Consider the following 24,645-nt stretch of genomic DNA (forward strand, 5'->3'; position numbering starts at 1 on the left):
CCATTGGTCAAGTGTCATCTTCTCAGTGAGGCCTTCTCTGAATACCCTCTGAGGACATTCCTGGCCATGATTATCCCCACCCCCCATAACATTTGTGATCATCTGACAGTTTATATTTTATTAAATGTATGTCTGTGTCCTCCCCCTAGGATGTAAACTTCCTGTGGGTAGGAACTTTGTTTTGTTCATTGCTATGTTCCCAATGTCTAGAACAACCCTGCTACAGCGCACTTATTCAATAAGATTTGTCTAATGAAAGAATATACCAAAAGACTTAGTAGCAAAGGAGAGAAAATAAATAACAGCCTGACTTCAGAGCTGGACCTTGAAGTATAAGTGTGACTTTGCTGAGTTAAGAAGTTGCACAGAGGACAGTCCAGGCCAAAGAACCTGTGATTGCAAAGACTAGGAGGTGTGCCAGTGCAGGAGCAGCTGGGGGAAGGGCTTGCTGTGTGGCTGGACCAGAGGATGGGAGCTGGGGGTTGCTGGCCTTTTGCAGGTGGAATTCCCAGAGGCCCGGATCTTTGAGGAGACCCTGAACATCCTGATCTACGAGACTCCCCGGGGCCCAGACCCAGCCCTCCTGGAGGCCACAGGGGGTGTAGCTGGAGGTGGTGGGATGGCCCGAGGGGAGGATGAGGAGAACCGAGAGCATCGTGTCCGCAGGATCCATGTCCGGCGCCACATCACCCATGACGAGCGTCCTCATGGCCAACAGATTGTCTTCAAGGACTGATCTTGACCTTTCTCCCTGTTTTTCTTCTGCCACTGGGACCCCGTCCCTCTTTCTTTTCCTCCCCTTCCCATACCTTTGCCCCGGCTTTGCTGGCCAAGTCGTGGGTCTCCCTTGTGTCCTTTTATTGCATGGTACTTTCACTTTGGCCCTTTTCCATTCATTCTCACTTCATTGCTAATAACATGGTACATTCCAGCCCCTTCCCTCAGTCAGAGCCCTTCAGAAGGCTACATTCATTCCCTCATTACCACTCTGGCCCTGCTATTTTCCCTTACCAGCTGGTTTAAAATGATTTAGAGTTCTCTTTTTTTAGTACATTGTACATGCCAAAGTGTCAAGCCAGCCCTTAATAACACCCTCCACATTCTGAGCTGCCTCCCAACCATTGTGCAGGGTAGTTTGCTCCCTCTTTCCCTTTCCATTCTCCCTACCTCTTTAAGTTTGTATTAGGCTGGCCTGGGCCTGCACCAGCTCAGCTGTCTTCTCAATCTGTTTCATATTATTTATTATTTTAATTTTCTATTAAATTATTGAAATAAAGTTGAATTGAGGATCTGGTGCTAACTCCCAGGGTGATGGCCAGGGCGATGGCTTGTGTTAAGGGGGTACCTAGCTAGCTGGTTGGGAAGACATGCACCACTGCCATGGGGCTGGTAGCTGGGAAGAAAGTAGTCAGGAGTTAAAAGAGAATTTAAGATCTGTATTTTGATGTTTCACTAGCAAGTTCCCACCCTCAGCCCCACCCCGCCTCCTGCATTGGAGAGGAGGTCCTGGCAACAATGCAACCACCCCGGAGTGCAGCATATCTCCAGCCCAGATGTCTGAAGGCAACACCTTCCTTCAAGGGTCTGGTGCAAAGACAAAGTCGAGGGCCTGGCGCTCAGCTCCAGCCACATTGGGATGCCAAAGGTCCACGATGAAGACCACTCGAGGTCCATCTTCAGGGGAGCCTAGGGTACATGGGAATGGATGCAGAGAGTAGCTGACATTAAGCGCTTATATGCCAGAGCACTCACCAGGTAACCAAAAAAGCAAACACTTTGTAAGTAAATGCCAGGCACTGTTCATCATGTGCATTAATTCTTAATCATCAAAACAAACTCTGAGATAGTTCCATAATTATTCCTATTTTATACAAAGTAACAGGTACAAGGAGGTTAAATAACTTGCCCAAGTTCAAGGAGCTAGTAAATGCCAGGGGTATGTATTGTATTAAAGGAGAGAAGGTTAGCACTCCCCTTGACAAGGGTGGAGGAGGCCCTTAGGCCTGACAACATACGTGTAGTTAAGGTGTTGCCACCTACTTGGTAGCATTTAACCATGTAGGTGCCAGAGGAGCACAGGAACCCCAATCCAGGCCCAGGGTCTTGTGCTGTTAACCACTTTGCACCTACATTAATTTATTTAATCCTTCAGCCACCTGACCAACAAAGCAGTTTCCTTATTTCACAGGTGATTGGAAATTATGACTTGTTCAAGGTTATGCAGCTAGAAAATGGTGGCACTGGAACAGCAAGCCAGTGGGCCTGCGTCTGCAGCCTCTCATCTATTCCCCTCCACTCTTAGTCCCGCATCCCTTCTAGCAGAATGGGACCCCATTACCATTATGAGCCACTGTGTGCAGGAAGGAGTCATCCACCAGGAGACAGTGTCCCTCAGCCCAGCACTGGGGCTCACCCCCAACCACCAGCTCACAGCCAAGGGGGATCTTCAGACCTGTGGGAAAAGACCCAGGCATCCAGCATTCCGGCCTCTATGGAAGGAGCCCACCCCATTCACAGAAAGCAGACAGAGGGTCCTAAACACCAGGTTCTGTGGCGGTTCCTCTTGCTCTCTGGAAGGTGACTGGAATAGAATTATAAAACAACTAGAGGCTCGATGCACGAAAATGTGTGCAAGAACAGGCCTGCCTTCCTCTGGCACCCGGGACCTGGGACCCGGCTGGCTTCCCTCAGGACCCGGTTTCCGTCAGGAACGATGTCAGGAAGACATCTGGTCTGATTAGCATATTACCGTTTTATTATTATAGATACTGGCTGAAAGAAGAACTGGGAGATAAGGGAAATGCAGTGCAAAGCACAATTTTTTCTGTTTTAGAGAAAAGGGAAGGCTTCCTGGAGGAAGTGGCATCTCTTCCTAGGCTTCTGACAATTTAACTCAAGAACCTATTATGTGCTGGGCCTTCCCTCCCTGCGAGATATGAAACTAATGACTTCATCCTTGCCCAGGGACCACACAGCTGTACTGTGAGAAAACTGAGCAGCCACTTCAAATGATGAGGAATAAGAAGACATCCCAGAGGAGGTGTGACACTTGAAAATATGAGTGCTAAAGACTAAGTACGAGTTTTCCAGGAGGTGATGAAATGATAAAGGTAAAGACATTTTAGGTTAAGGGTATAGCATAAATGTGGTGTCTGCCAGGATTAGCCAGAAGGCCTTTATTTTGAAAGCATGGTGGGAGAAAAGGCAAGGAAGGGAACAGATGGGAGGTGAGGAGAGAAAGGATCTAGACTTGATCCTGAGGCGAGGGTACATCCATCTGGTAGCACAATAAGATCATGGAATGAAATAACCAGAAACTTGTTTTCCTTTCCATTTTCTCCATCTTTAAAACATCAAAAAGAGCATCTCAAGTTTGGTGCTACCATGACACTAACACCTTACTAATATTGCTCCCTTCTAAGTAAAGAGAGTGTAGGCTTGTGTCTCAGACTAGAGTATTTAGCCAAAATTTGTAAAGCCTTTTTTGAAGTTTAAATTTGTTTTCATGATTACTCACTATTTAGGACACATAATACTGATTATCATTGTTCTATAAAAATTCCTTTTAAGTAAGTAAAACAAAATGTGGGGGGAGTCCATATGAAGAAACACAGTCCAGGTGGTAAGTGACTATGGCAAAGCTTATGAAGATAGTTTGCAAGTAACTGAAGCTCGGGAAATGCCACTGCTGTGGGCAACAGTTGTAGTGGAAGATTCTGAGAAGAGGCATGATCAGAACACAGTGTACAAAGCTCTGGTGGCAGAGGAGAGGCAAGGAGGTTGTCTGCAGGCATCATCTACTTACCCAGGTGGCATCTGACCCGGGCATTGGTGGGTCCACAGCGGCCTTCAAGCCGGGCCCCCGGAAGAAGGACAGAAAAGCCAGCATTGCCGAAGGAGTTGGCACTCATGAAGCTCCGCAGCCCCCTCAGTGCCCGATAGGCCCCAGGGCACCGGCGGCAGTTGTTGGGCTGGCACCGGCCTGCTTGGTACAGCAGGAGCTGGTAGCACCCAGGAGCCAGTGGTGGGGACCAGCCCCGAGGCAGAGGGGTAGTTCCTGAGAAATCCCAGCTCACAGCCCCAAAGTCCCGCAAAATAGCAGGGAAGCTGCTTTCCAGAAGCTCCACATCATGTCGCTGGGCATCCCGCGGCACGAAGGGCACAGAGGGCAAGTTTGGCAGGAAAAGCAGGCCTGGGCGCTGAATGCCCAGGACCCCTGGCCCTCCTCCAGGGCCTAGGCCACCCTGAGCTGCCCGCCTCACCCTACCCATCCCTGCCCAGGAGTAGCGCCTGGCGTAGGCCCGAAGGCGGCGGCTCACTAGTCCTTCTGTCCTAGGTCCTTCCCCAGTCTCCCCAGAGCTCCCTGGGCTTGGCCTGCCGACCTCAGAGCATCCCCCAGGCCCACCACTGACACCCCCAGCCTGACTCCCTGCCGCCAGGGCCTGCAGATCCTGGGAGCCTAAGTAGTAGCAGTACCAGAGGAAGAGGGAAGTGAGGGCTCCGAGCAGCAGGGTGAAGGCTGAGGAGACCAGGGGCAAAGACCATGTGGGCATGATGGGCAAGGAGGCCATGGCCAAGAGGCCTGGAGCATCTTCCAGACCCCAGTTCCCCTGTCCCCCCAGTTCTTCCTCCATGGCTACTCCCTGGTTCCCCCCGGGGCTGTTTCCCTTCCACATTTCCACTCTGTTCTCCCTCCTTCTGAAGTCTCTCCACCTTGTACCTCCCTCCTTCTCTCCTCCCTCGTGTACCTTTAACCCTCTTCTCCCTTTCCTATCTTCTGCCTCTCTCCCCACTCTCTTATCTCTCCTTTCTCCTTCCGGCACTTTCCTCTCTCACCCTCCGCCTCTCCTTTCCCCACCTTCCGTCTCCCCCTCTCCTTTCTTCTCTCCTCCCTCCACCCCCACCCTCCGTCCCTTTCCTTCTAGCTTCCCTGGACAGCAGTTCCTACCCCAGCTGGACCCGCAGCCCCGGGGACCGGAACCTGCCACCAGTCGTCCTCCGCAGCGGCTTCTCTCCTCTCCCCCTCTCTCTCCTACGGCCCTCTAATCTCATTCCACCCGGCTGGCGGGTTCTCCCTCTCGCTCTCGCTCGCTCTTTCTCCCCTACTCGCTCCTTCCTTGGCTCTCACACATCCTGACGTCATTCCTTCCTACAGCAGTCTGCTCAGCTTAGTTACCCCAGCCCCTGCCCAGTGGCAGCGGTAACTCAGGCGGGGGCGGGGGGGGGGGGGGGGAGGTAGGGGGGTCGTCGCCGGATTTCCCTCTCCCCGGACCCCGAAAGGGCGCCACGTGCGGCGCCAGGGGCAAGTTGCCAACCTCCAGCCACCCCGCAATGCGTAAAGTAGGGGCGGGACAAACCAAGGGGTGGGGCGGACTGCGGACGGAACGCTGTGGCCTGTCCTTGGGTCTGCAGAACCCTGGACCCATCTGCCTGTGACTCCGCCTCCCCTTTCGCTTCCCCCGGAGCCAGCCGGGGGGGGGGGGGGGGGGGGGGGGCAGCCTGATTGACAGTAAAGGCGGCTTCAGCCAATTGCCCACGGCGCTGGGGGCGGGGCCCGCTCAGGCACGGCCGGGAGAGCTGTCCGCGCGCTGGTGGTGCTGAACAAACGCGTCGGAAGCGTTGTGTGTGAGGCCAGAAATAAAAAAGTTAAAGCCCCTGCCGGCTGGCCCGGCTCATGTTGTATGTTGTCTGGTAAGATGAAGGGTCTCTCCTCTCCAAAAACCAGCCTGGTTACCCCTTGGGCTTCTCACAAGTGTGGAAACCTGCCATTCTCCTGGAGGAGGGCGGGGAAAGCCATTGCACAGGACCTTCGGTAGAAAGGAAGGGGAAGTCTGAATAAGGGTTGGGGGCATATTGGGAGCCTCGGCAGCCTGGGAGGAGGCGATTCAGAGTCCAGATGTTGCTGTAACAGGGAGAGGGGTCCGTAATTACTGCTGGAGCCAGAGTTTCCCTTGCCTCCCCTAGGGGCCGCGGGAGTGAGGATTACGGTCCTGGCTCATATGGTCCCTCCTTCCTCCATCTGCACTTCCTCCTCCCTCCCGCCCCCCAATAAATCTCAGGCCCCTCCCTTCGCCCGTCCCCAGGATCTGACGTGGACTCGACACCTTTCTCAGCTTCTCCCTCCGCAGCTCTAGTGCCCGAGCTTCGGCTCTCTAGGTTCCGCAACCCCCTCTGCTCCCCGCCAAGCCCCTCTAGAGCCCAGTAGATCCCCGACCCCACCCCAGGCCCCTCACAAGCTGTCTTGCCTTTCCCCAGCTGGATCACACCTTGGGATCCAGCCAGCCTGGTGGACCCAGGCGCCCGACCAGGAGGGTAACCCAGGAGGCCCGGTCCTTCGGCCCTCTCGGCTCCACCCCCTGCAGCCGGAGCCGCGCCCCCTCTCCCTCAGATCCCGGAGCAGAGAACAGAGGAGATTGGGCAAAGAGGCTTGGGCTCCAGGCGACCCCCCAGCCCAATTCTGCCCCTCCATCCCAAAGGGTAGAGAAATTGTCTTCCTTGCTAACTGCCAGGAAGAAAAATAATAAAGGGGAAGATAGAGACAGAAGAAAGGTGACAGCTAGATTATTTAAGAGAGGCGCAGAGACGAGAAATCAGTGTGAGTCGCCATGGGGACTCCCAAGGCCCAGCATCAACCGCCTCCCCAGCTGCTGTTCCTAATTCTGCTGAGCTGCCCCTGGATTCAGGGTAAGGACATGGGATCGTGGGGGTGGGCCATGAAAGCCCCCAGGGGGGGCCCTTTACCCTCCTTTCTCAGAACACCCTGGTCTCCAAAGCTCCTGAGGCAGGGGAGGGGCACCGCTGATGGAAAGCGACTAGCCAGGGCTTTCCAGTTTGTACCTGGAGCCCCTGACCCCACTGTAGAAGCGGTGGGGGAATGAGTGAGGGTAGCTTTTAGCAGCATCTCAAGGGTTACATACAGGAAGGAGGGCTGGGAAAGTTGGGGGGATGTCTGTGGAGGCGGCAGAACACGCAGAGTACCTGAGTAGGAGATGGAGATGCTGGGAGGGATGCCAGGCACTGCACACACAACTGTTCTTGGATGTATGGACAAAGACAGATGAGCAAAGGCACTGCTCAGAGACCAGATATTCAGTCCTCCACTCTGCCCCTCAGCGAGACCCGGGAGAGACCACAGAGAAATGAGAAAGGAGAGAGAGAGAGAGAGAACGTACACCACACTGCAGAGATAGAAATCCAGAGAGAAAGCTGGGTACTGCAGAAGCAAGGGCTGGGAGGTGCTGTCAGACCAGGAAACCAGGAGACCACTGAGGTGAAATGAAGGCAGCACCATCCCCCCTTCTCCACCCTGCTGGCATGTCCAGGGTTCATTGGAGCCAAGGTGCTCACTGAAGGCCCACACCGCCTGGGGGGAAACGTGGAGAAGAAGGTGGAAGATTGTGAGGGGCAGCTGGGAGCCTCTCCTTCCATCTTAGCTCTCAGCTCAGCCTGGGACCCTGTGAGCTCCTGAAGGCCCAGCTGAGGAGGGAGGAATAACTCCGGAAAAGATCTTTCTGGTGAATGGGGAGTGTGGGGCAGTAGAAGGGCTCATACAGCTTCATCTCTTAGGTCTGCCCGTGAAAGAGGAGGAGGCACTGCTGGAGCCTGGAAGCGAGACCCCCACGGTAGCCTCCGAGGCCTTGGCTGAGCTGCTCCACGGGGCCCTGCTGAGGAGGGGCCCAGAGATGGGCTACCTGCCAGGTGAGCTCCCAGAGTGGCAAGAATAGCACAGAGGCAGAGGGAGGGACAGTCACTCAGGGAATCGGGGAACCAGGCCATTAACATTCAGAGGGAGATAGAGGGTGATGGTTAGAGAGAGCCAAAACTGAGCAAAGACAGATAAATAGAATGGTCAAGAGATAGAAAAACAGATAATCAGAGAAAAAGACAGATGGAAAATCAGAGAACCAGAATCAGAAAAATGGTGGGAGAAAGACACAAAAAGAGAAAGAGAAATACAGAGATTAGTAAACCTAGAATCATAAAATCAGAGTGATAAGAATACTAATCAGAGAAATAAAACGAGTTCCAGAAAGAGCAAGACAGAGGAAAGAGAAAGCGGTAGCTAGGAGAGGAACCAGATCTGAATGGGGAGGCAGAGAGAGAGGCTCAAGGAGACTATCAGAGTGGAAGGACCTGGTCCAGAAGTGAACAGCGGAAGAGAAAGGGGAGAGGATGTCAGGCTGTAGAAGCCTTGGGAGGAGGTGAGGAATTGGGGTGGGGAAAATAGAAGTGGAGGGTCTGCACCTTGTGGGGGAGATCTTTTGGGTTCAGTGGGGAACCCCCAGTTTCCCTCAGCCCTGTGCCCCCCTCAAGACCCACCAATTTGCTCTTCCTGTGCCCTGACTTCCCTTGCACTGTCCCAGGATCTGATCCAGACCCCACGCTAGCCACCCCTCCAGCCGGCCAGACTCTTGCAGCACCCTCCCTGCCACGGGCCACTGAGCCAGGGACAGGGCCTCTGACAACAGCCGTAACCCCTAAGGAGGGTAGGGGGGCAGGCCCCACCGCGCCCGAGCTGCTGACCCCGCCTCCAGGAACTACAGCCCCACCCCTTTCTGGCCCCACCTCCCCAGGCCCGCCCCTTGGGCCTGAGGGAGGAGAGGAGGAGACCACGACCACCATCATCACCACAACAACTGTCACCACCACGGTGACGAGCCCAGGTGAGGCGATTGAAAGGGAATGGAGTAGTGTTCAAGAGGAGCAGGATATGAATAGGAGAGAGGCTGCAGGGAAGGGGTGCAAGAAGGGATCTGGGTACAGATAGGAGAGTTTCTGCTTAATAATATGCACCCATACCATGTACCTTTCTATGTTTTATCCATGTTACAGTTGGGGGAAGGGGATTCTGGGCACAGGGGGAGAGGAGCTTTGGATAAAGATGACGAGGGGTGCAGGGGAGAAGAGAGATGGGGGCCCCCAGAGTTGCATGACTGGGAGGGCAAGAACACAGAGATTTGTTCGACTCCAGCCACTTATATATCTTTTTAGTTTTGTGTAATAACAACATCTCCGAAGGTGAAGGGCATATTGAGTCTCCAGATTTAGGAAGCAGCACCAGCCGCACCTTGGGACTCCTGGACTGTACATACAGCATCCATGTCTACCCTGGCTACGGCATTGAGATCCAGGTAAGTGGACGTAGCATAAAATCCTGAAACCTCCAAGCCCTTTCTTCTGGGTCCTAGGGTGTGCACAGATTTGACCTAAGAGCCAGAGAACCTGTTTCCTAACACAAATGGGCCTGCCTTCTGATGGTCAGGAAGACACCTGGAGTTCTACAACTTGGCCACTGTCACTGTGGTGTTTGGGCTGCCACATACAGGGAAAAGGAACGCAAGGGGGGGGGGCGGATTTTGGGGTTTTCCACCCAGGTTGACTTACCCTGGTGAGTCTGGGTCTGGCTTCTGTAGGTGCAGACGCTGAACCTGTCACGGGAGGAGGAACTCTTGGTGTTGGCTGGTGGGGGAGCCCCAGGCCTGGCCCCCCGACTGCTGGCCAACTCCTCCATGCTGGGAGAAGGACAGGTCCTTCGGAGCCCAACCAACCGGCTGCTCCTGCACTTCCAGAGTCCTCGAGTCCCAAGAGGCGGTGGCTTCAGGATCCATTATCAGGGTGAGAGTCCAGGGTGCTGGTGGAAGGGCAGGGGCCACACTGGCACAAGGGACATCCCTCGGAGACTTCCATGCACAGGGCAACATGGGGACTTTTCCTCCTGACTAGCACCCTGGGGGCAGAACTCTCAGAGGGGACGTGGGCAGTTATTTCACACACTTACAGGCCTATGTCTGAGTGTGCATGCATCCAAGTGACAGCTCATCCATTCACTCAACAAATGCTTAGCTAGTTCCACTTCATACTGGCCCTGGGTTAGCCTTGGGGAGAGGAATGAAGAAGCCACATGTAAATCTGACTTCAAGGAACTCAGAATCTAGGTAGGAAGACGGACAAGTAATCAGGATGATTATAATTCGGGGAGCTAAGGACCCTTATCCCTATGGTGGAGGAATACAGGCAGAAGGAGCAAATATCAAAGGAACCTAAATTTCCCCTATGGAATATAGGGACACCTTCTTGGAGGAGATGATTAAGCTGAGACCTAAAAGATTAGTTAGCTAGGGAAAGGGTAGGAGGAAGCAAAAGAGGAAGGAAGGCAGATGTCAAGATGGATGGAAAAGCACACTCCAAGACCCAGAGAGGAGAAAAAATGTGAGCCCCTTGAAGAGTTGAAGTAATTCATCATGGAAGATAGAATGGTCATAGCTTTGTGATCTGGGACAAGTTACTTAACTTTTCATTGTCTCATCTGAAAAATGGGGATTATAATACTTACCTTGTGGTATTATTAAGATGATCAAATGAGTTAATACATGTCAAGTGCTTAAAATAGCATCTGGTACACAGTGAGAGCTGAAAATGTCAGTCGTTGCTATTACAGTAAAAGCACAGAAAGGGGAGGCGGGAGAAGTAAGCTAAGAGACCAGACCAGGAGGAAGGTTGGATTGTGATCATGCTCTTATCAGCACCAATAAGGAGTTCAGACTCTTCTTCCGGTAAGGGAGGGGGGATATTTTGAAGTATTTAAAGCAGGATAGTGACAGCCTCAGATTTGAGACCTAGAAAGATCCTGCTTGCTTCTGGGGCAGGGAAGGGAATATATTCGTGCATGACTGCATTCATGAGCATCTACCCACAGACAACCTACACACATGTATATCCACACTCGCCTGTGTGTACGGGGAACCTTCCCACAATGCAAGTGTATGTCCTAGCATCCATGTGTACATGTGTGCAGAGGGCCCAGCCACTGTCCCGTTCCACACACCGCTGCCTCTCAAAAAAGCCTTCCTATGTCCTCAGAGACAAGGAAACTGGGTTGAGTCAATGTCCCTTTCACATCACCTCATGGCCTTGCCTGCCCTTTTGTTAGCTTTGCTGACCCCATACTCCTTTCCCAGGGCACGCACACAACTTATATCCCCACTTCATACCCTCTCCAGCCTTTCCTGAGGCTTCCACTGGAGACCTGCTCCAGGGACTCATATGTGCAAGGTGGAGGCACCCTGCGCCAGACCTATTCGTGGAGAGACCAGTGAACTGAGGGACACACAGTTGGTAGTCAGGGCCATATGTAGTTGTTGGGGAGCGAGGGCATGCCTTGAGGGCCTAGGGCAGAGGGTTGGACTTCAGATATTACAGAATGTTCCCCTGCTGCCTCCTTTAAGCAGCCACTTCTCTGGGGCATTGAAAATAGGACTCTAGGCTAAGTAGAACATTTGGGGAAGCAGGGTTACTTCATAAATTGGCCTTCATTACCTATCTCTGTCTTCCCTGCTTTACAGCTTCTCCAGGCACCTTTGGGACCAAAACCCTGTTTAAGCCCTTCCAAATGTGCCCTAGCTGGGCCTCTGGTCCAGCGTGGCCTCATTAGCTTCTCTGACAGACCAAAGTCTCCATCACCCCTCACCCCAAGCCCAACAACTATTGTTTCATTTGCTTCCCACAGCAACCCTGGGGGTGGCCATTGTCAACTCCATCTCTGGGAGGAAGAGAAAGACTCGGGTTATGTGGTTTGCTCAGTCACCTGCAAATTCATTGCAGAGTCAGAACTGCGATTCCCTGACTCCCAGTCATTCATTAATTACGGCTGGCGAGACGCAGGGGACTAACATTTTCTGAGCACTTTTTATATGCTGGCTGCTTTGCATGTTTGTTTGTTTGTTTGTTTCACTTCAAGGCCAATCCTTATTGATAGGGATTATTATTGCCAGTTATAGGTTAGAGGCCCTAGAGGCGAAGTCGCCTGCTGAAGGTCATATAGCTAATAAGTTATTATCTGGAACTCAGATCTGCCTGTCTCCAAAACCAGTGCTCTTTGCACTGTCACATTGCTGCTTGGCTGCACCAATTGATCAGCTAGGCCAGGCTTTTAGAAGACAAAATAAATAAGGCTTGGTTCCATCTCTTAATGGCAATAGACAGTGGTTAATGTGATTATAAACTTACTAGAGGCCCAGTGCATGAAATTTGTGCATGGGTAGGGTCCCTAGCGGCTGCCGGCTGCCAGCCAGGGCCTTCCTTCATTCCATGCCACTCCCTGGTGGTTATAGCAAGCGATCAAACTCCCAAGGGGACACTTTGCATATTAGGCTTTTATATATATAGCTATGTGTGGGACTGTGTATAGGCAAGAGAGCAACCAACTCTATTGGGGAGAGAAAGGGTCAGGAAGCCTACCTGAAAGAGATGGCACATCAGTTACTCCTTGAAAGATTAGAAAAAGCCAGAGAAGGCCTTGCAGGTAGGGGAAATGGTATAAAAAACCATGGAGGTGAGACCATAAGGAGTCACAACCTACACTATGTAGGATATATGGGCCATAGGTGATGAGAATTGGAGGTAGATGTGCTGGGCAGGACCCTGCTGTGGGGCTTGAATGTCAATCTAACGTACTGAGACCTAAAAGACAATAAATAAATAAATAAATAAATAAAGTACTGAGACTCGATTCTGTTGGTCCTGGAGAGCCATCACAGAGGCTAACATTTATTCAAATCAATGTTTCCTAGACAGTTGTTTTTATGTCTGTCTATCTCAGTAGTCTGTAGATTCCCAAAGAGTAAGGCCTGAGTCTTTTCATCTCTTTCTCCCCAGGACCCTGCCAAGGAACTACTTGTTGAATTTTGAATATAGGGAGAGACTAGGTCTCTTACAGAATCACTAAGGGCTAGAGAGTCCGAAAAAGCAAAGGCCTAGGCCAGTGGTCGGCAGACCGCGGCTCATGAGCCACATGTGGCTCTTTGGCCCCTTGAGTGTGGCTCTTCCTAAGCCTTAGGAGTACCCTAATTAAGTTAATAACAATGTACCTACCTATATAGTTTAAGTTTAAAAAATTTGGCTCTCAAAAGAAATTTCAATCGTTGTACTGTTGATATTTGGCTCTGTTGACTAATGAGTTTGCTGACCACTGGCCTAGGCAAGCTGGTATCTCCCAAGCCCTCTGCTAATTATACTCTTCCCCTCCTTCAAGACCCAGCTTTGATGTATTTCTTCTAAGAAGCCCTTCTCGATGAGCTCTGCCTGGTCTGAAACAGACACACGGAGCTCTGTCAAGATCAAGTTCATAGTCCATAATTTACTACCAAGTCACTTTCTATTTCTTTGTTTTATCTCGTATAATTCTACAAGAATTTCAGGAGGCTTTCAAAAAAGAATTCAAGCAATAAAAAGAAATAGAATAAGAAAAAATTGGTACCAGGTAATGTTTATTAAAGCTGAGAAAATAGACTGTGGACAAGCCTTGTTGCCAGGGATAAGCTATAATCTGGTTCTGAGCTTCCTAGCAGCCAGTGCAAAAATAATAGAGAGATTACACAGTTCTCACAACAAGAAAGGAAAAGACAAAGCAGTTCTTTAATGAAAGCAAAGCTGTCCCTAAGCACTTCACTTACACGGGGAGATCTATTTAGGGAGCAGTGAGTATGATGGCCTTTAATGGTGAAATAGTCCAAGTTTCTAGAGGAGTTTCATTTGGTTCCTCTGGATGAAAGCTGAGGGCATAATACCCTAGTGTACCTCAGTGGAAGTCCACTGCATGTGTAGAGGGGAGAAAATGCACTGAATAACTTGAATGCTCATTGGCTGCATCTGGAAATAGGTCACAGTGTTTCTCTGACTACCTCAAAAGCACTGTGTGAACTCACTTTGGAAGGCGAACAAGCTCTGCAAATATATTATTTGTTATTATTAGAGCTGGATGGGGTTCAGAGAGGTCAATTGATTTGCCTGGGGTCACACAGCAAAAGAATTCTAGGATCCAGAATTTCTTTGAGTCTCAGGTACCTTATCTATAAAGTGAAAGGCAAAGTGGGTAAATTACAAAGATTAGAGGAGATAAGAGATGTTGAAATGAGCTCTTCATGAGACAGTTTGCCCATGTGAGGACTCCAGTATGGAGCCATTTTGTGCCCCCAGTGGTCCTAGAAAGAGGGGAGGAAGTGCTGGGGGACTGGGAGGGTGACATGGAAAATGACCCCCCTCCTCCCTGCTCTCCCGCTCCAGCCTACCTCTTGAGCTGCGGCTTCCCTCCCCGGCCGGCCCACGGGGACGTGAGTGTGACAGACCTGCACCCTGGGGGCACGGCCACCTTCCACTGTGATTCAGGCTACCAGCTGCACGGTGAGGAGACCCTCATCTGCCTCAATAGCACCCGGCCAGCCTGGAGCGGTGAACCCCCCAGTTGCATGGGTGAGTCTCCTGCCACAATAGGTGGGGGCTTCTGTCCTAGGAACCCCACTGGAAGGGTCCTCTCTTGGGGGTCTCCATCTTTGGGGAACACCCATCTTGAAGGGGTTTGGACCCTGAAGAGTTGCTATCCTGGGGCCTCCATCTGGAGCTCTTTACACCGAGGTCTCTATCCTTGGAGTCCCCATCGTTGGGGGATCTCCATCCAGGAATGTCCCACCTGGAAGTTTCCATATTGGGAGTCACCATTCTAGAGGTCCCTTCTTTTGGAGACTCCTCATCCTAGAAGGAACCATTCTTGGGGCAGGGAGGTGGGGGGCTGGAGTCTCAAACTGTGGGAGGGTCTCTATCCTGAAGAGTTCCTCCTGGGGAACCCAACTTGAAGATTTTCTATCTGAGGGCTTAAATTACGGGGCTCCCCCATGGTTACCCATCCCAGCATGTCCACATCGGGGGAGTCTTCATTTTGGTGGAGTCTCTGTCCTGGGGGTGTCCACTCTGGGTTTTCTTATTCCAGGTCTGGGTGCCTACCTGGGCAGTACCCTGGAAAAGGTCCTGTTCTCTGGGGTGGGCGTGTAGGGCAGAGGCCATGCTGAGGCCAGGTCCCAGGCAAAGGTGTGGATGCAGCAGCTCTGAAGATTGGGAGGACAAGTCACCTTAACCTGCCCCTCCTCTGCCCACAGCATCCTGTGGTGGCACCATCCACAATGCTACACTGGGCCGTATCGTGTCACCCGAGCCCGGGGGAGCTGCAGGGCCCAACCTCACCTGCCGTTGGGTCATCGAAGCAGCTGAGGGACGCCGGCTGCACCTGCATTTCGAGAGGGTCTCGCTAGATGAGGACAATGACCGGTGAGGGTCTAGGCCTGGGGTCAGAGTCCCCACCTCAGGGAGATAGGGAGGCTGCAGTGGGGAGACAGACTGACCTTGGGTGGGTCCCAGTTGGGATCTGTGTCAAACACAGGTTAGTCCTTTTTCTTAGACAGTAGCCGTGGAAGCTTAGATGAATCTCTTAGCCTCTCTGTGCCAGTTTCCTCATCGGCAGAATGGAGGGAATAGTACCTCTCTCTCAAGTTTCCTGTGAGGATAAATGCATTAAGACATGCAATGTGCTTAGAATGGTGCCCAGCACACAGTAAGCACTAGAAATGTGTTTGCCATGGTCGTCGTCATCATATTATTTATCTAACAAACCGGTAACCCAGCTCTGCCCAGTAGTTGCTACGTGACGTTAGGCAGGCTACTTCATCTTTCCGGGTCTCAATTTCCTCATCTATAAAATGAGAGGTTTCCTGTGAGCATTAAACATGACAAAATATGTAAAGGCTTAGCTAAGTACATGGCATATAATTAATGTTTGAAAACAATAGCTATGAAAATAAGCAAGGCGCTCCAGTGGCACAATCGGCGAGCGCGCGGGTACTTATAAGAAAACAAGAAGAGCAGGTAAGAGACGAAGCAGCTTCTGAGGGGAACTGAGCTCCTGGCCACCTCTGTCCACTCCAGGTTGATGGTGCGCTCAGGGGGCAGTCCCCTGTCCCCGGTGATCTATGACTCTGACATGGATGATGTCCCTGAGCGGGGCCTCATCAGTGACGCCCAGTCCCTCTATGTGGAGCTGCTTTCAGAGACGCCTGCCAATCCCCTGCTGCTAAGCCTCCGGTTTGAAGGTAACTGCCCCGCCCCGCCCCCAACCCCTGTGCCTTCCCCTCTTCCTGATGCCCACACACGGTCACAAGCACATACTCTATCCCTGCTCATCTCCGTGTTTGGATTCCTGAAACCTGACTTGTCTCCCCACCCAAAACGACAAAGATCCCTTCATATGGACCCTTTCTGATTTCATGAGGTGGCCTCTTCTATTTAAACTTCATATATGGCTGGATCCAGGTACACAGCCAAGGGACCAGTTACCTTAACCTCTCAGTTCTTTCCTCTGTGTTGGCTTCATTCTCCAGCACTCAGTTTGTGGTGAACCCAGCAGTGCCAAATTAACATACTACCAACTTAGCAACTCTATCAAAAAGAGAGCAAGCATACCACTTTCCCAAGGGCTTCAGCGAAAAATGCCAGGAAATGTTCTGATGGCCTGGCTTAGGTCATATGCCTATGCCTGAGCCAATCGCCATAGCTAGGGGCAGATTATGATTGGCAGATCCACATCACGAGGTCATCCCTTCTTGGCCCCAACTGAACCTGATGGACTGGAAGTGGGGGAGGCATGTGTGCCAAACGGAAGGGGGATTGGATGCTGGACTGGTAGAAATAAGGAGGTCTGTTGTCATGGGAGAAGGGACATTTGAGCTGGGCCTTACAGATGGAGATAATTTCAAAGGAGATAAATTGGGAATTAATGTTTCGGGTGAAAGGAACAGTGTGAACAATGGTAAAGAGGTAGAGAAAGGCATGTTTGGGAAACAGAATTTCAGTGTGGCTGTAGCAGAGGATTTGTGCAAATAGTAGCAGGAGAGAGACAAAGAAAGTGAAGTGCTCAGAAATGAAATGAATCAAAGGGTTGATTCATTTCATTTCTGAGAATCAGAAAAATGGAATTGGCTCTGTACCCTAATGGATGTGTAGGATTTGGCCATGGTACCTTATAAGGTTAAGTAACAGTGAGATAGACAGTGAATCTACAAAATAAATTGCATGTTCTATTCTGAGAGTGCAAGGAGCATGCCCAGGTTGGAGGCCTGCCCCCACAGTGTGGGCCACTGCTGACTCAGGAGCGTCGGACTCCTGTTCGGTATCACAGGCATCGACATCTTAGCTCAGAGAATTTTGCAGCCAAGGTATGGTCAGGTGGGAAAACAAAAATGCTCTACAAATGTTCATTTTCCTGACTTAGTCCAAAGTCAACACACAGCTTTTGTGTCAGCTGCACTTTTGGGTGCCAGCCCAGCATGGACCATCAGGGGTTATCAGAATCCAACAGTTATTCTTGAGAAGAGAACACACCCCCATGCAATTTCCAGAGGCAAGTGTTTGTGGCTGGTAATCAAGCAACCTGGGTTTCAGACTTGGTTCTGACACTGCCCTACTGTGTGACCGTGGGCAAGTTTGGTTTTTTGTCTGTGGACCTTAGTTTCCTCATCTGTAGAACGGTGGCTAGGATTTGACTAGCCTAGGGGCTTCCCTCCAGAGGCTGGGGAGGTAACATCAATGTACAAAGGACTGTTAGAGTTTTAGGGAAACTGGAGAGTGAAAGCTAAGTCCAAAGGCATTTAATTTTAAGCAGCCCACTGAGTGGCCAAACAACACCTGAATTCAGCCCAAGTTCCCGATTGAGACCCCTGAGGCCTGTCCTAATGCTTAATTTGTGTTTGTCTCTTCCTTAGCCTTTGAAGAAGATCGCTGCTTTGCCCCCTTCCTGGCACACGGCAATGTCACCACCACAGACCCTGAGTACCGCCCAGGGGCGCTGGCTACCTTCTCATGCCTCCCAGGATATGCCTTGGAGCCCCCTGGTCCCCCCAATGCCATCGAATGTGTGGATCCCACAGAACCCCACTGGAATGACTCCGAGCCAGCCTGCAAGGGTGAGCCTTCCATATCCCAGTAAGACCTCAGTCTACAGACTGCCCCCCGAGCTGGGAATCCTAGGAAGGCCATTCACGGAGACCTGCATACCCAAACCTAATAAACGCAGGCCTTAGGTAATCTCTGTCCCTTTCAGAGACTTAGTTTTCAGAACTAAATGATTGGTGGGCTTGTTACAGAATCCAGGGGTCACAACCCGGATGTCTCCAACAGCTAGAAGTGGAGCTGGGCGAAGTGGTGGACTGGGTGGAGAGTGGGCAGGGTTAATTAAGAGCAGGGCTGGGGATTGGATGCAGCAGGACTAGGGGTGGCAAGAAAAAACAGGTAGCAGGGAACCCGTGAGGCGTCTGGTGCATACAGTTGGGAGTGGTGAGGATTGTGGTGAAGTGGAGACTACATGCCCACCTGGGTCCTGACTTTGACACCCTTTCTACCCTAGCCATGTGCGGAGGGGAGCTGTCGGAGCCGGCTGGTGTGGTCCTCTCTCCAGACTGGCCCCAGAGCTATAGCCCCGGCCAGGACTGCGTGTGGGGCCTCCATGTCCAGGAGGAGAAGCGCATCTTGCTCCAAGTTGAGATGTAGGTTTGGGTGCTGCAGAGGATGCGGTGGGTGTGGGCTCAGCAAACTGTGGTGTAACAACACACTAGCCTGCACCCCCAGCCTGGCAGCTCCTGTGTCTACCAGGACTGGGTGAATGTGTGGTCTGGTGAATGAGGAGACTAAAGGTTCCTGACCGGGGTGTGGGGGTCAGGTGGACCTGGGTACACACCGCTAGTCAGCCAGTCTTGGACAAGTCAGCGGGGTAAACGGCCTTCCTCCGGGCTTTTGTGGGAAAGGGCATCTGGTCTGGAATCTCCCACTCGGGCTGTTTCTGAGGCCACCCCGGAGCAGATCTCCGGGACCCAGGCCCAAGTTGTTGCAGCACCAACAGAACTAAAGTGGGTGTGGGGAGAGTGCAGTGAGCTGACTTGATATGAGGTAGTTAACGGGACTGGACAGAACCGGAAGTGAGCGTGGCCAAAAGCCGGTCCTCAGGCGGGGCCTGGAGATGGGTGGGATGATCAAGAGCACGAGGAGTCCCAGAACTAGTGGAACCTGGAGAGACCAGCATAGAGAAGCCCGTAATTGGCCAAGACTGAGGAGGGGCCAGACAGATCGGATCGTAGTCCAGCCTCCATATCTGGTCCTACTCTCTGCAGCTTGAATGTGCGCGAAGGGGACATGCTGACACTGTTCGACGGGGACGGTCCCAGCGCCCGAGTCCTGGCCCAGCTGCGGGGACCTCAACCGCGCCGCCGCCTCCTCTCCTCTGGGCCCGACCTCACGCTGCAGTTCCAGGCACCGCCCGGGCCCCCAAACCCGGGCCTGGGCCAGGGTTTCGTGTTGCACTTCAAAGGTACCGAGGTCTGGGGTCCCCAGATGGGCAGGGTTCCAGCAGGAGCGAGGCCCCACGAGGCTGGACGGGTGCCCTGGTCGCAGGGCAGCCTCTGAACTCGCCTCTCTACCCTGCAGAGGTCCCCAGGAACGACACGTGCCCCGAGCTGCCACCTCCGGAGTGGGGCTGGAGGACGGCTTCCCACGGGGACCTGATCCGGGGCACAGTGCTTACTTATCAGTGCGAACCGGGCTACGAGCTGCTCGGCTCCGACATCCTCACCTGCCAGTGGGACCTGTCCTGGAGCGCGGCCCCTCCGGCCTGCCAGAAGAGTGAGCCCGCCCCGCCCCGCCCCGTCCTCTCCCGGCCCCGCCCCTGCCCTTCTGGGCTCCACGCTCCGGTGGGCCCCGCCCACTTCCCTCTGCGCCCCGCCTCCGGCCTTTGTCCCCGCCCCTATCCTGTCCAGGTTCCGTCCCTTCCCCCTGGGTCGCTCCGCCCGATGCCCTTTGGTGCCCGAAACTGTGCCCTCTGGACCTCAGTCTCATCCTCTCGGGCCGCCTCCCTCTCTCTGGCACTGCTCTGGTCTCGGACCCCGTTTCCTCTGGGTCCTGCCTCATCTTTCCAAGGCCCCTCCACTGCTCCTTGGAATTCTACCCTCCCTGGCCCCATCAGTGCTTGGTTACTCGCTTCCTGTTCTAGGTCCTGCGCCAGTGTCTCAGCCCCCAGCCTTTGACATTACAGGGAGTCAGGTTGCTAGGGCCCTAGGGCCTCCCTAGGCAGTCAGTGAAGCCCCCTGCTGGATTTGGGCTGGGGTTACTCAGAGGGGTTGGGGGCCCTCCCTACCCTGATGGAGTTCAGTCTGAGGGAGGGACAGCTAGTTAAACAACTCAGGATATTACAGGGTGGTAACCACAGGTACTTAACATCTCTGAGCCTTGGCTTCCCACCAGTGAAGTAGGAATAGGGGGTTGTGAAGAGCAAATGAAGTTTTTCACACACTGCCTGGTGCTGTAACAGTAAGTAATAGCTGCTGTAAGTACGAAGAAGGGCTGTGGGAAGAGGGGGGTGTTATTTGTCCCAGGGAAGAGGCAGGACATTTCACAGAAGCGGTGATATTTATTTTTTTATTATTATTTTTAAATATATTTTTTATTGACTTCAGAGAGGAAGGAAGAGGGAGAGAGAAATAGAAACATCCACGATGAGAGAGAATCATGGATTGGCTGCCTCCTGCAAGTCCCCCACTGGGGATGGAGCCCACAACCCGGGCATGTGCCCTTGACCGGAATCGAACCCAGGACCCTCCAGTTTGCAGGCCAACACTCTATCCACTGAGCAAAACCGGCCAGGGCAGAAGCGGTGATATTTAAAGGAGCTGGGAGCCGGGCTGGTGTGGCTCAGTTGGTTGAGCATTGTTCCATGAACCGAGAGGTCACCTGTTTGATTCCTGGTCGGGCACATGCCTGAGTTTTGGATTTGATCCCCAGTACAGGGCATGCAGGAGGCACCTGACCGATGTTTCCATCTCTTTCCCTCTCCCTTTAAAAAAAAAAATTAATAAAAACATATTTTAAAAAAACAACAACACACTTTAAAAATAAATAAATAAATAAAGGAGCTGGGAGTTTTTATCTTTTAGAAGAGCAAAAAGGGGTGGCATCGTGTCACTTTCTCCCAGTTTGGGGCAGCCTGTTACTAGAAGAAGGGATTGTAGGTCTTCTACCTGGCCCTTGGGGGCACTGGTGGGGCCCATGAGTGTAAGTTTCAGGAGGCCAGATTTGGATTGGACACAAGTCTAGTTGACACAGCTTCCCAGATGGGACAGGGACAGGGACAGGGACAGAGAAGGATGGAGGCAGGGTCCAGAGTGGGTAGGCCTAGCCCGGCTGCTCCAGGCTCAAGAGTGAATCTGCCCAAAGAGGCACACTGAGCCTGAAGCTGAGCTGAGACCCAAACCTCTGAATTTCAGCCCAGTGCTCCACAGCTATGTCCTGAGTGGTTCCAGCTCTGCCATTCCCTGAGTGACTGTGCGCTAATCACTTGACTGCCCTGAGCCTTGGGCCCCAAGGCAAATGACAGTGATATTGACCTCAGGATGATCAGAGAATATATCAAGTTTTTGTTGTTGTGGTTTAATCCTGACTCTAGGATATTTTCCCATTGAATTTTCAGAGATAGTGGAGGGGGAGGGGACGGGGGAGAGAGAGAAATACTGATGTAAGAGACATATAGACCAGTTGCCTCCCACACTTGCCCCAGCTGGGAAGTGAATCGAACCCGAGAACCTCCGGTCCTCCGGCCAACGCTCTAACCTCTGAGAAACACAGTCCAGGGTGAGGTTTTTTTTCCTGTTTTTTTTGTTTGTTTGTTTTTAATCAGAGTATATTTCATGTTTGTAAACATTCAGCAGGATGCCTTGCACAAGTCTGTATATAAGAAATGGCTGTGATTATGACTCTTCCACAAGGTTGTAAACTCAACACCTGCAGGGGCCAGGCAGGCGCTGTTAGTGAGCAGTGAGCGGGCTGGGAATGCTGAGGGAGAGGAGCCGGCGGGCAGCTGCTGTTCTTCCGATGGCTGCCATGCGGGGCTGACACTGCGGGGATTTAGCTGGTATGCTCAGTGCAGTGGTTAAATATTTAACATTTTATCCTAGGATGGGGCCTAGGTTGCCCCAATCACTGTGTTCCCGAAGAAGCCAGAAATATAAAACACATTGAATTATAGGTTTTTCCAACTCCTGCTCCCTTCATTCTGAGGAAATAGTGGGAAGTAGGGGGTTCAGGCATCTCCTAGCCCTGAGCTGGGAGGTCTTTTAAGGCACGAGCTCCCCTTGACTTTGCCCTCTTGCCAACAGTCATGACTTGTGCTGATCCTGGTGAGATCACCAACGGGCACCGTACCACCTCGGACGCTGGCTTCCCTGTTGGCTCCCATGTCCAGTACCGCTGTCTGCCGGGGTACAGCCTAGAGGGAGCCGCCGTACTCACCTGCTACAGCCGGGACACGGGCACACCCAAGTGGAGTGACCGGGTCCCCAAGTGCGCCTGTGAGTCGGGGGACACCTGGGAAGGCTGGCTGGGTGGCTTGCTCAGCAGTGCAACTGGCATGTGACTGACATGTTCCCTGCAGTGAAGTATGAGCCGTGCCTGAACCCCGGGGTGCCAGAGAATGGCTATCAGACGCTGTACAAGCATCACTACCAGGCGGGCGAGTCTCTGCGCTTTTTCTGCTATGAGGGCTTCGAGCTCATCGGCGAGGTCACCATCACCTGTGTGCCCGGCCACCCCTCACAGTGGACCAGCCAACCCCCACTCTGCAAAGGTGCCTGGGCAGGCAGGGCAGGAGGGACATAGCAGTGTTTGGGGAGTGACAGGGCTGAGAAAGTCAGGTAGCAAATTGGAGACCAATGGTAACCCTGCTGAGCTCCCCATTCACCTCCTGTGGGCTCTCATCCAGAAGTCCTGGGGAGTCACGGTCATGAAATGATCCTAAGGGATATAGTAGAAGGGGCTTTGGTTTGGAAGTCTCTTGTCCTCTAGAAAGGTCTCAGTTTCCCTGTTTTTGAAAATTTTACAGATCTGGATGGTTTAGACTCCCCAGGGTTAGGATCCAGGAACTTCAAGGGGTCTGCAGGGGGAGGAAGAAGGCCCTGCCCTGACTCCTCCTCCCTCTCCCCCACCAAGAGAAAGACAAAGCTTAGGTTAAGCATCGGGCAGAGAGAACCAAGCTGTCCAGCCCAGCCCCACTGGGCTCCCGCCCTCTACCCAGCCTCCTTCCCTCCCTGGCTCAGACCCCGTCCCCTCCCCCTCCTCTCCCTGCAGTGGCCTATGAGGAGCTCCAGGACAACCGAAAACTGGAAGGTCAGTGAGGGCACAGGTGGAGACCCAGGCCTGGCTGAGTCGGGAGGGCAAGGCAGAGGCTGGGGGCAGGAGGCCAGGCCCCGGAGGGGTGAGGCCCAGGGTTCAGGGCCCAGGGCAGGAGGCTGGGAGAGCCCAGGGCTCGGCCCAGCCCCAGCTCAATGACCTCTCCTCCTCCCACCAGTGACCCAGACCACAGACCCATCAAGACAGCTGGAGGGAGGGAACCTCGCCTTGGCCATCCTGCTGCCCCTAGGCTTGGTCATTGTCCTCGGCTGTGGCGTTTACATATACTACACCAAGTAAGTGCCATCGCAGGGAGCTGTGGCCGGGTGGGCATCCTGCCTGCCTGGAGGGTGAGATGGGGTTGGGGGCTCACCTCTCTATAAGCCTTTCCATCTCCTCCCTTCCAGGCTGCAGGGAAAATCCCTCTTCGGCTTCTCGGGCTCCCATTCCTACAGCCCCATCACCGTGGAGTCAGATTTCAGCAATCCACTGTATGAAGCTGGGGTGAGTCCTTCCCCTGCCCCTGGAGTGCCCACCTCCCAGCTCCCCCAGGACGCCATACCTTCTCTCACAGTCTCTGTAATCTGTCTTGAGAATTTCAAACTCAGCTGCCTACAAAGGCCACATCAATGAACAAAGCAAGTCAGGTGTGAACAATAGGGAGTGGTGAGGACTTTGGCTCACGGAAGAATTTGTGCCCCACCTAGTCCATAGTGGAAACGGGCCCAATTCCAGATTGTTCCAGACAATCCAGAAATTCAGATTTTTATGTGCTTTTAATATGCTGTAGGATGAACCAAACATATCCATTTCCACCCTATGGCGCCCAAACCACCAATGATGTTACCTGAAAAGTCCAGGTTCTTTCCCCTTCCCCGTGTTCATACTCCCATGTTGCTGCCTCCTCCACCACCATCCCACTCCAGCAACTGATCCCATCTCTCTGTCTCCAGGATACACGGGAGTATGAAGTTTCCATCTGAACCCCAAGACTAAGGCTGCAGGACCCAGACGTCCCTCCCCTCCTCATTCTGGGCGGGAGGAGTGCAGGACCTGGTCTCTGGCTCCTTCCTTCCTGTTGTGTAAATAGTTTCCTGGTCCTACAAGGGGGCTTTGTTGGCCCTGGGGACCCTACAGTAAATAAACCAGCATCCTGTCACCCAGAACCTCCTCTTCTCAGTTGCCAAATAAGGGGCCTCCCCCACCCGACTGGCTTTTGGATCCTGGCATGGGAACTCAGTTCCACTACAACGCCTGGGGCCCCTCCAGCCCAGGGTACTTCATAAGGACTGCCCCCGAGAGCTCCGCTGTTCCCTTGGCCATGAAGGCTCTGCCCTTCCCAGATGCTCTGGCCCCAGCCTAACCCCTGAGCTTGGAGGGTCAGAAGGATAAAGGGGGAGCCGGGACGAGGCCCCTATGCCCTTCCTGCCATCTACTCAACCCACAGTCTCTCTCCACCTTTGCTTCTGGATTTTTGTTTTTGAGCAATAAACTGGAAATCACCATTTGTAACTGGGCTGGTGGGGTGTGGGAAGGTGGGTCACTGAGCATTGGAGATGGTGATGGTGGCCTCTCTGGAGAGAGAGCTGGGGAAAGGGGAACAATTGGGGGAGGAGGGGG

General features: G+C 52.8%; 3 protein-coding genes and 1 non-coding gene across 6 annotated transcripts in view; 3 read left to right on the forward strand and 1 right to left on the reverse strand.

Moving 5' to 3' along the window:
* The window catches only part of KCTD13 (potassium channel tetramerization domain containing 13), a 14,003-nt gene extending 12,712 nt beyond the window's left edge, over positions 1–1,291 (forward strand). Inside the window, exon 6 of the mRNA XM_070413538.1 lies at positions 500–1,291. Within this exon, the coding sequence (XP_070269639.1) occupies positions 500–736 (237 nt within the window). The 3' untranslated portion in view covers positions 737–1,291. The remainder of the gene's footprint in view (positions 1–499) is intronic.
* ASPHD1 (aspartate beta-hydroxylase domain containing 1) lies at positions 1,268–4,900 on the reverse strand. Its single transcript, XM_070413537.1, has 3 exons — positions 3,806–4,900; positions 2,339–2,452; positions 1,268–1,686 (listed from the first exon to the last, which is right to left on the reverse strand). The coding sequence occupies exons 1-3, from the start codon at positions 4,674–4,676 to the stop codon at positions 1,577–1,579; spliced, it is 1,095 nt and encodes a 364-aa protein (XP_070269638.1). The 5' UTR covers positions 4,677–4,900; the 3' UTR covers positions 1,268–1,576.
* Positions 1,941–2,066, forward strand: LOC139009692 (U6atac minor spliceosomal RNA). The gene has a single exon (XR_011471404.1). It is a non-coding gene; the product is annotated as a U6atac minor spliceosomal RNA (small nuclear RNA).
* On the forward strand, positions 2,864–24,537 carry SEZ6L2 (seizure related 6 homolog like 2). 3 transcript variants are annotated; one of them, XM_070413535.1, is made up of 18 exons: positions 2,864–3,110; positions 7,567–7,698; positions 8,364–8,663; positions 8,992–9,131; positions 9,414–9,615; positions 14,062–14,247; positions 14,928–15,096; positions 15,751–15,914; positions 17,583–17,783; positions 18,224–18,362; positions 18,984–19,180; positions 19,297–19,491; positions 22,017–22,208; positions 22,292–22,483; positions 22,984–23,022; positions 23,204–23,321; positions 23,433–23,529; positions 23,979–24,537. In XM_070413535.1, the coding sequence occupies exons 2-18, from the start codon at positions 7,683–7,685 to the stop codon at positions 24,006–24,008; spliced, it is 2,577 nt and encodes an 858-aa protein (XP_070269636.1). In that variant the 5' UTR covers positions 2,864–3,110; positions 7,567–7,682; the 3' UTR covers positions 24,009–24,537. The 3 variants fall into 3 exon arrangements, with proteins under 3 accessions (XP_070269636.1, XP_070269634.1, XP_070269635.1); XM_070413533.1 differs by lacking the exon at positions 2,864–3,110 and adding an exon at positions 6,083–6,684; XM_070413534.1 differs by lacking the exons at positions 2,864–3,110; positions 22,984–23,022 and adding an exon at positions 6,084–6,684.
* The last annotated feature ends 108 nt before the right edge of the window (positions 24,538–24,645 follow it).

The sequence above is a fragment of the Myotis yumanensis genome, unplaced genomic scaffold (assembly GCF_028538775.1).
Source record: "Myotis yumanensis isolate MYYU_CA2020_CCGP unplaced genomic scaffold, mMyoYum1.0.hap1 SCAF_4, whole genome shotgun sequence".
NCBI classification, from domain to species: domain Eukaryota; kingdom Metazoa; phylum Chordata; class Mammalia; order Chiroptera; family Vespertilionidae; genus Myotis; species Myotis yumanensis.

Coding starts and splice junctions, on each gene's coding strand:
- ASPHD1 (XM_070413537.1), bottom strand. CDS start 4,676: ATGTGGAAGGGAAACAGCCCCGGGGGGAACCAGGGAGTAGCCATGGAG. Junction 2,453..3,805: donor CCGGGTCAGATGCCACCTGG/GTAAGTAGATGA, acceptor CTTTTCCCACAG/GTCTGAAGATCCCCCTTGGC. Junction 1,687..2,338: donor GCACACAGTGGCTCATAATG/GTAATGGGGTCC, acceptor CATGTACCCTAG/GCTCCCCTGAAGATGGACCT.
- SEZ6L2 (XM_070413533.1), top strand. CDS start 6,606: ATGGGGACTCCCAAGGCCCAGCATCAACCGCCTCCCCAGCTGCTGTTC. Junction 22,484..22,983: donor CCAACCCCCACTCTGCAAAG/GTGCCTGGGCAG, acceptor CTCTCCCTGCAG/TGGCCTATGAGGAGCTCCAG. Junction 23,530..23,978: donor ATCCACTGTATGAAGCTGGG/GTGAGTCCTTCC, acceptor CTCTGTCTCCAG/GATACACGGGAGTATGAAGT.